Below are 10,696 nucleotides of genomic sequence, written 5' to 3' on the forward strand. Positions count from 1 at the left end.
ATAATTATCAAATTATATGCAATTATTATATGTAATATTTGACGATATTGTACCCAATTACATGCAATTAATTTAATAATTATAGAATCTCATGATTAGTATCCTACCTAATTAGATTGTAATTTGGGGGAGAGAAACTCCCTATATATTTTCCTATACATGAAGTGATGTAATATACACATAAAAGAATAAGAAACATCTCTTCTTCTTACCATTTTTTTATCATTTTCTTATATAAATCTCCGCATTTTCCTTATTTTCTTCATATTCTTAATATAAAACTATGGTTTGAATGTTTTGACATGTTTCTTATTTTTTAACACATTTTTCATGAATTATATGTCTTTTTTTCTCTGAAATCTAATACAATTAAGCACGTATCAACCATTAATATTAATTATATTATTCTTTCTATAATGCAATAATAATGTAAAAACAATGCACCATGATATAAAAGAAATCCTAAAAGCAATTTATTATTTTCACAACAATGCAATTGGACCTATATAAGCAATGTTCAACTAATTATGCAATCAATAAAGCAATTTCAATGTACAAGAAGAGAAATTCCCTCTCAAAAATTGATTATGCAAACTACCCAAATAAATTTTCATTGCATTGTAAGTTGACAATGACATAATCAATTATGCCAGATACATAATAAACTATCACAATCCAACTTTGACATAATCAATTAGTACTTTGTCCATAATTAATTATAACGTTGAAAAATACTAGAAATCTACATTCTTTGCCACCACATCCACCATAATTGACCTCATATTCTTCAACAAACACTTAAAAAATCATGCAAAGACAAAGATAAACAATGAAGTTACTTACTTGAAATTGGTGGTCACTTGGAGTTGCAGAATGATGATAATAGGAAAGCTTCTTGAAGGTGAAACACAACCGATAATGGCAAATTTTGGAACTCTTTACCACACCTAGAGCACTGTGAAGAGAAGAAGAAGCACGTTGAAACCTTACTCAACTTTCATGGTCACCACAACAGTTGGAGACCTTTCATGCACACACCAATTTCTTGTCTCTGCCATGTTCACGAGCACATCCAGTTCTTTTCTCCTTCACCTGCAAGCACACTTGAAATCGAATATTGAGCTCTGAATATTATTAGTTCAACATGCACAGTTCAAATATGTGCAATAAAATCATTGAACAGTAAAAGGTTCACCAGCATGTAAGTGTAGATTACACACAATACCCATAAATACGCTGACTTTATATCTATTTCACATTATTTTTCTCATTCAACTTTCTTAGTAAATTAACTCAAATCACATATACCAAATATCTAAAATTAACTCAAACTTTTCTCATAAATAGTAAATACCCTTTATCACACACAACGTTAAAATTAAGCAAGGTTGAAATAATTGATAAGAGGATGAATTAGAAAAAAAAGTAATAGTTGAAAATAAACTGACAATATTAAAAAAAATTAAAACAGTACATTGTTGGGACTAAGACAGAAGAAGTACGGTTTTTCACAAATGTAATGCTTTTTATTTCAGAAATTACAATAAATTTGTTTATATAAAAATATTAAATTGTATCTTATACATATGATTATGAAGTGGAAGTCGTGTTCTTATAACTTATAAGTACCATTTTTATTCTAAAGTTATATTCTTAAAATACCACTTACCTATTTTTAAATTTTTTAAACTAAACTTAGAAAAAAAACATTATTTTACTAAAAAAACAAGTACAGTACAGAAATAAAATAAAAAAGAACAGCATTAAATAAAAATTTGAAAAACCGGAATTGGTGGTGGCCTCGGAAATGATAACACCACGCGACTAGGCGCGTGGTTGTAACCGACATTCCTTGGTCTCTGATAGAGTCACATCTACATCGATCATTCTTTCCGTCCTTCTCTAAACAGAACGTATGATACACTCTCTATAGAACGCGTGAGTCCAACATTCTCCGTCTCTTTCCAGCAGCTTTATTGAAACAAGCATCGCTTTACATTATTAGACCGCGAATCAGCAAAAGCACTCTCTTTGTTCACACTTTTTTCACTGTATCTACTCACTCTCTTTCTCTCTCCTCAGCTACACACACAAACCCATTTTCGCAGAGAGAGTGAAGACCTTCGCTGCAGCTAGAGATGGCAGAGGGAAAAGGGTCCACTCTGGTCCACCTTTTGGTCGTCGTGTTGAGTTTGGTCGCGTTTGGCTTCGCCATAGCCGCCGAGAGAAGACGAAGCGTCGTAAGCAGCTTTTTTCTTTTCTCTCTCTGCACCCTTTTAATTTTATTCACATTGTTAAGGTTATTTTGCTTTTGTTAGCTTACAGTTGTCTTTCCCCCTCGTATGTGAGTGTTTCTGCGCGAAGATAACTGTGTCGTAGCTTCACAATTTGACATAGATCTATGTTGAAATTTTATGTCTGAATTTTGTAATTGCCTTTCCTGTTATTTTTTTGGCTAAACCTTCCGATATCCGCTTATAAAGAAAATGAAAAAATGAACTGAGTTATAATGAATTAAGCTTGTCTTATAAATCAAACTAATGTACTTACTTTCTTCGGCGTCGGTCTTGGATGTAAGGATAAAAACTATTAACAAATCTCTAGAATGTTCTTGATTTAATTGGAGTTTTATTTTTAGCACTCTGTTTTTGAAGTCAAATTTCAATGACGAGTAATTTAGAACAATGAATGTTAATTTAATTTTATGAACTATCTTTCTTTATTCATGTATTTTTTTTCTTACATTAAAGAGTAACTTCTATAGATGAAGTGGTGAAGTTCATTTGAAAACTTTGAAACTTAAAGATAAGACCAACATTAGCCTTTCCGTAATGGAATCTTGTGGAACCTGTTTTCCATCATTAAGTCACTGGAAGGGGAAAATAATGATTTTATTACTATGTTACCGAAATAGTAAAGTTGATAAGAATTTGATTAGAAGGGGTATGACTATTTGGTAACAATTCATTTATTTTCCCGAAACTTTAGTAATAGAAGAAGTCATATATATATATATTTGTGTAAGGTGTACACTAATGTAACCCATTATAAAATCTTTAGGGATTGAATAAATTATGTAGTGAAAATGATCAAGTTAGTAGACTGCACTAACAATCTATTTGGGATGAATTCTTTCATAAAAATTATAAATTTCTTGGCAAATTATTGTAAACTCAGACCAAACCAAAATTTGCATTGTCAGCTTTTGGTGTGGTTTAATACACACATAGTGAAGTTTGGATTACTTTTGGAACAAGAGAGAGAAGCTTGACCTTCTGTATGGTTAATAAAAATACCAAGTTTGGTGTGTTCACTGTGTTAATAAAAATACCAAGTAGGTTGTCTGCAATCCTACCTTAGACTTAGAGGCAGAAAATTTAAAGTATAGAGACATGTTATTTGTACAACAAATGTCCAATGAAGAGAAATGAAAGGTTTTGTATGATATGTAATTAATGATGGGATACAGAGAGGAAAAAGAGTACTTTATTATAAATTGTTGCACAAAGAACGCAACACTGGAGCATATTGTTTATCCATCACTTTTGTTTCGTCTCAATGTTTCTCTCTTCCTTATACCTTTTAAATCCTGGTCAAGTTTGTGGGGTTTATGTAATTCAAATATTCTACTAATAAGAATTATCTTTTCCCAGTTACACCCACATGTAAAGGGTTCATGTGCTTTTACTCTGCCTATTGGCAGGTGGTAAATGCCATAATAACTGTGTTAAGAATGATATAATATAAACTCAACTTTTTATATTGTTTATTCCCCATAGTATCTTAAAGAAGCATACCTTAGTTGCGTGACTGCCCTTGAGCTTGAGTATGAGAGTTGGATTGCATATAATTGATGATATAATTGCCTATCATGCATTCTTTCCAGCTTGATAGCCACCTCTCAATGCCTTGACTTGAACGTGTTATTTTCATCAATAATCTTAACTTAAATACCCCTATCAAATGCATCCATTAGAGCTTTTTTTGTCACTGAAGGATTTTGTTTGTCAGTCTTGCTAGTTCTTGTTATTTGATTCAACTCACATGTTTTTTAATTTTGGGAAGGACCTCTTGGTAATCCCCATAATCAGTGCGACTGATCTTGGAAAACAATTCACTTTTAAATACTTTCCGCAATTCTTGTTGTCATTCATGCTTTTGTAAGCCATTTTTTGCCACTTCTCCTTCCATGTGAGCAGGAAGGGCAATGTATGGCTGTTAAAGGAACTTGTTGATCTATCGGTATTGACTGGTCATAAAAAGAACACCTTCAAGCGCCATGCCACATAGAGAGCTTGGTGCCAGAATAACTAGGGAAAGATCATATATATACACAGGACTCCATGTCCCTTGTTCCACACAATAACTTGTCTTACTTGTGCTACTTCTATCATTTTGGTTGACTTCCAAAGAGCTTGCATGTATTCTTCTCCTTTTGATACCACATATATATCTTCTGTTGTTTCTCGCTTTTTCTCTATAGGTGTATGTATGTGGCCATTATGTTACATTTTTTTCTTCATTGTCATAACTAACAGTGCTGGGGTATGGGGAGATTTTAAAGACTTTAGAGCTTGTTGTGTTAAATGTTGGACACAGTGAAGTGTTCACAGAAGACATTATGTAAGGGAGTTTTCATACATCTTTTTTGTGGCCACATTCTCCACAGTTGACCACTTTCTAACCTTTACCTAGTTTGTTATAAATCAATGGGTTCCGAGTAACTCTAAAAAACTATGCCAATGGCAAATAACGTGTTAAACGATAAAATACCTCTTTTATAAAGCATACCTAACGCTAATTCAGAGTGATGGTGAATTTAACACCCTACAAAACTTTGCTACTCTTGCATAATGGGAAGTCTAGACATAGTTGTTGCTGCATTTACCTTCAATACCCTTCAGCTAATGTTTTTGCAGTCATAGTTGTTTGTTTTAAATGAGGTGCGCTATATTTACTTTGTTTTTAATATTCTTATTAATTTGCATTGACATAGTCAACCCTTTTTTTCTTTGCTCTTTCTTGACAGGGAACCATGTACAAAATTGAAAAAACAAATGAAACATATTGCAGCTACAGTTCAGATGTTGCAACTGGTTATGGAGTGGGCGCTTTCTTGTTTCTTCTTTCAGGGGAATCATTACTAATGGGAGTCACAAAGTGCATGTGCTTTGGGAGGCCCTTAACACCTGGCGGAAATCGAGCGTGGTCCATTATATATTTTCTATCTTCTTGGTATGAATTCTAAATTATTATTCAATTTCTATTTTGCATTATCGAAGAAGTGAGATGTATTTGCCTTTTGTTATTCACGCGAAAAGAATCCTTGGAGATTTCGTATATGCCTAATCTCTTATGGTTTAATTGTTTGACTTTTAACCTTTTGCCTATAAATTTGGTCCAAGGTAAAACAACCTCTCAAAATTTTGGTAGACAGTCTAATGTCTGATATTGGATAGGCGGTCTAGTGTCTATTGTTGGATAGATGGTCTAGTGTGTACTAGGTAGACTGCCTAGTTTGAGTAGACCGTCTAGTGTGTGTTTCAGGGTAGACTGTCTAGTATGTTACGCAATAATGTGTTTCCTCTTTGCTCTATTTTCTTCTTCTTTCTATGTTTTTTGTGTTTCAATTCCTTTTCATTTTTCAATCAAGTTTGACATGAAGATATTTTTTTTCAAATTATTAACTAAATGAAAGTTTCAAGATGGTAATGGAGTTCTTTTGAAGAGCTTTATTGTGCGTCTTTGTTTCTTCTTTTCTTTTTGGTTCTTGTTTCTTTGTTGCCTTTCTTTTCAAGTGAGGAATCTGTTCATTCTTTTTCTTTACAAAGTCATCTTTATCTTCATCCAAGTGAAAACCTTGCTATTTCTCTTGTTTCTACTGTTCCAATAACCATCATTTGTGGAGTATATCGATCATCATTGCTTTAAGTGCTAAAAAGAAGCTTAAGTTCATTGATGGAACTGTTGTAGAATGTGCTAAAGATGATATGTTGTATCAACCATGGTAAAGGTGTAACAATATGGTGGTTTCATGGTTGGTGCATTGCTGTCTCCTTCTATAAGGCAAAATATATTATGGATGGAGAAAGCTAAAGAAATTTGGAGTGATTTAAAGTGAACTTTTTTTCAGGGAAACCTTTTAAGAATTTCAGAGTTGCAAATGGAGGTTTCTTCTCTAAAACAAGGAGATTCTACTGTGACTGAATTCTTCACAAGATTGAGGATGAGTTAGACAGTTTTAGACTTGAGCCAATTTGTAGTTGTTTTGTCAAGTGTTCATGTGGAATTGTTACTCTGATTTTGCAAAGAAAAACAGAGAATCGTGCTATGCAATTCTTGAGGGAATTGTGACCAATATAGCAATATCAGGTCACATGTTCTCCTCACGGATCCTATTCCTTTCTAAAATATTTTCATATGTTGTTTGTCTTGGTGATTCACCCATTTCCTGGAAATCATAAAAACAACCTACTGTATACAAAAGTTCATCTAAAGCTGAGTATAGGTCTCTTGCCTCAACAACTTGTGAAATCCAATGGCTTCTCCTACTTAATGTAGATCTTCAAGTGCATCACACAATTATCTCTCTTGTACTGCGACAATCAGTTTGCCATTCAAATTGCCTCAAACGCACACATAGAAATTGATAGCCACATTATCAGGGAAAAACTTCAAAAAGGGGTTATCAAACTTTTGCCCATTTGTTCAAGTCTTCAATAAGATGACATATTGGCCAAAGCTCTGCCTCTAATGTGGTTCATAATCTCTGCTCCAAGCTGGAATGCTCAATATTTACTCCCAGCTTGAGGGGGGACTCTCCAAATTCCGGTAGACGGGCTAGTGTTTGATGTTGAATAGACGGGCTAGTGTGTATTGGGTAGACCATCTAGTCTTGGTAGCTTGACTAGTGTGTTTCAGGGTAAACTGACTAGTGTGTTTTAGGGTAGATTGACTAGTGTATTTCCGGGTAGACTGTCTAGTATGTTACACTATAATGTGTTTCTGCTTTGCTCTGTTTTTTTCTTCTTTCTACGTTTTCTATATTTAAATTTATTTTCGTTTTTCAATCAAGTTTAACATAAGAATCAACTTTCAAATTATTTTGCAACTAAATCAAAGTTTCAAGACAACCAACTTAAAAATATCATTTAAAAGCATCATTTTCCTGGTCCCGACAACTCACAAAATACGACTCATTAAATAAACACCACATGATTGTCATGGATCTGTAAGATCATTCATCCTATTCACCTCACTGTCCACTTTTTTTCATGCATTCCCAGGATCACTTTTCTGGTTGCAGAAGCGTGTTTGATAGCAGGTGCAACCAAGAATGCCTACCATACCAAATACCGTGGAATGGTTTATGCTCAGAACTTCTCCTGTGAAGCCTTGCGGAAAGGTGTTTTTGTTGCTGGCGCAGTTTTCATTGTTGCAACCATGATTCTTAACGTATACTACTACATGTACTTCACAAAGGCAATAACCACACCAGTTTCTCACAAGGCAAATCGGGTGAGCTCAACAGTAGGAATGGCTGGATATGCATGATGGACCATGCCTTAAAGGGTAACAAATTTAGTCTTAATTTCAATGGATGTCTCAATGATTATCACTAAAACGGTGATTTTCATTTGGTTTTTCCTAGTTAATCGGTGTTTATAATGTTCATGTGGATGTTACTGGTCGGAAGTAAGCTATATACATATATATATATTATAGTTAGGTAAAGAGGGTCTCGTAATGTTATTGGGTTTCAGATAAACTTCATATTGAAAGTTTGTAAAATGTTTTTGAGGCTATGTTTCCCTCTAATAGAACTGGGATTTTTGAAAGCCTATGGATTTAAAGATGAAGATGAGCTTGTTGGAGGCTTCATTTACTTTTTAGTCAAATTTTCTGAGGAAATTTGCTGTTAGTTTGAAAGAAAGATCAAGGATGATAAATTTGTGTCATAATTTCTCTGCAATAGTTCAGTAGATACCATTTCAATTAACTAATAGTTAGGCTTAAGATAATGTTATTGTATGGTGGAAATGGTATAATCTATCATTTTCTTAGTGTTCGTTATCTTTATGAAATACCTCATTTTGCCTAAACTTTTTAAAGTTATCTATTTATTTACTTGATCTTTTCTTTTGTATTTATTTTTACTTAATATGCCATTTTCTATAAAAATCCGTTTTTAAAGCAAGTTAACTAGTTAACTTTTTCTTTTAAGAAAAAATTCCAAATGTTATTTTTTAAGTAATGGTAAATGTATTGGTGAGGGTTGTATGACTGATGACATGTATCAGTTCCCATCATTGGGTCGACGTCCATAAGGTCGATTGATAACACAAGTCCAATTATGTTCAATCAAGGTCAACGTAGCTAATCTGCGTTTAAGAGTTAGGTAATGCAGTCTTAATAAGAATTTTTTTGAAAGTAATATAAATAGGACATATTCCAATAATTAGGTATGTCATCATATATCGTGTTTTGAGAATCGAGTACCGAACGTTTTTGCAAAGCGTCGGAGTGTATTTTGTAGGTACCCATCGAGTTTGAATTACGAGAAGACCAATAATCGAAGCTAGGAAGGAAAAACGAGGAGTTTGCAAGGAAGGGAGTTGAAAGACCGGACGATTGACGAATAGAAGGAGAAAAAAGAAGAATCCTCTAATAATTCTCTAACCTCAATCCCTTAAGAAAACATACTAAATCAACTAAGCAAAAAGTGAAAGAATTGATCAACCCTTACGAAAACATATTAAAATCAACTAAGCAAAAAGTGAAAGAATTGATCAACCCTTACGAAAACATATTAAAATCAACTAAGCAAAAAGTGAAAGAATTGATCTTCTCGTTGGGTCACAACAATTTGAACACAATCAATTATGTTAAACAATATAATTAAATAGTATGATTAAAACTCAAATAATATTATAGTTATTATCAATCAATTATGTTAAACAATATAATTAAATAGTATGATTAAAACTCAAATAATATTATAGTTATTATATATATGAACTAAATTTTTATTATTATTCTAAAAAATTAACAACACATAATTTTTTTTGAGAAATACACATAATAAAAAGAGAATATTTTGCCTGTAAAAAACATGTAACTCGACCAAGAACATAAATTGTGTGTACATTTCTTGACAACGTTTAATAATTAAAAAATAGCAGGCAGGAATAACAATAAAAAATATTAAATGAGAGCTAATTATTTTGCCTCTTTCAAAATTGCTAGCTGTGAATTCGCTCTCTTTCCCACGTGAACAACTGAATGGTACAATAAATGATGAGAAAAAACACACACCTCATTGAATGTAAAACTTTAATAAGTACAAATGATTACAGGAAAATATTTATTATTTTATTCTTAATATAATTTTAAATAAATTATTTATTGTATTTGTTAGTTTTCTCTCTCCAAACAGCTTTTAATGTATAATAAAAATATAAAATAAGATATGTTATACTAAAATTTTAAGAAGTCAGTCTAAAAAATTCTTTAAAAAAATATTATTATATAAGAAAAATATTGTTGTAACATTAATGTTCTGTTTGCTTTTGTGTTTTTAAAAATCAAGAAGAAAGCGTGAAATTAAAAAATGATAATTGTGTTAATCGAGAAAGAATTAAACTTTAGATTTTACGCTTAAAATTATAAAGAAAGATTAAAAAAAATTATCTTTAAGAAATTAATCTTTTATAATATAATTTACTTTTATTAATAATTATATTTTGTAAACAATTAATTAAAACAAATATTAATATAATAAACATTAATATTTTATTTTAATAATATACTGAAAAGTATTTTACTTGATATTAAATTTAAATTAATTTATTATCATTTAAAATATAACTTTTTATGTATTAAAATTTATAATAATTTATTTATTTTAATTTAAAATTTATTTTAATTTATTTTAACATTTTTAAAAATTACTTTTTATGTGAATTTTTTTTATCAATTAAAAAAAATTATAATTTCAATTACACCAATTATATTACTCATAAACTTTCATATTTTTTTATGTTAATTTTTTTTTATCTTAATTCAAACAAACTAATTTCTCTCACTTTTCTTTTAAATCTACTTAAATTCTTCAATCTTTCAATTTCACTCACTCCAAACAAAACATAACTAATAATTAATAATTATAAATTTAATAACAGTAACATTATGATAAAAATTAGTAGTTATTATGATGAAAACAATGATAAAATAATAATGTAATGACGTAATAGTAATTTTTTTTGACAAATATGATAAAAATGGTGATGGTTTGTATAATAAGTGTGATGCAATAATAATAGTAGTTATAAATTGGGTGAAAACAATGGAACTAATAATAAAAGTTTTAACAAAAATGGTAAAAGTAACGGAATATAACCATCACTACAATAAAATCATCAAATAGAAACCAATTGTTAGAGATAAAAATAATTAGTTGCTATAGTAACTAAAGTAAAAACCATTTTATAAACTAAAAAAAATTGGTTTCTAAATTAGTTTCTATTATTGTTAAATGGTTTTTAAATTGATATCTAATTAGCTACCAAGGTTTTAACTACCAATTATTTAGATTCTAAAATTTGGTAGCAAAAACTTTGGTAGCTAATTAGATACCAATTTAGAAACCATTTAACAATAATATAAACTAATTTAGAAACCAAAAATTTATTTAGTC

At 30.8% G+C, this 10,696-nt stretch overlaps 1 protein-coding gene across 1 annotated transcript; it reads left to right on the plus strand.

Annotated features, from left to right (window-relative positions):
- The first annotated feature begins 1,958 nt into the window (after window positions 1–1,958).
- On the plus strand, window positions 1,959–7,881 carry LOC137806318 (sodium/hydrogen exchanger (DUF1218)). Its single transcript, XM_068606357.2, has 3 exons — window positions 1,959–2,240; window positions 5,030–5,235; window positions 7,287–7,881. Exons 1-3 carry the CDS (start codon window positions 2,139–2,141, stop codon window positions 7,552–7,554), a joined length of 576 nt encoding a protein of 191 aa, XP_068462458.1. The 5' UTR covers window positions 1,959–2,138; the 3' UTR covers window positions 7,555–7,881.
- Window positions 7,882–10,696: the final 2,815 nt, after the last annotated feature.

This window comes from Phaseolus vulgaris, chromosome 3 (genome assembly GCF_051622355.1).
Source record: "Phaseolus vulgaris cultivar YP4 chromosome 3, ASM5162235v1, whole genome shotgun sequence".
NCBI lineage: Eukaryota > Viridiplantae > Streptophyta > Magnoliopsida > Fabales > Fabaceae > Phaseolus > Phaseolus vulgaris.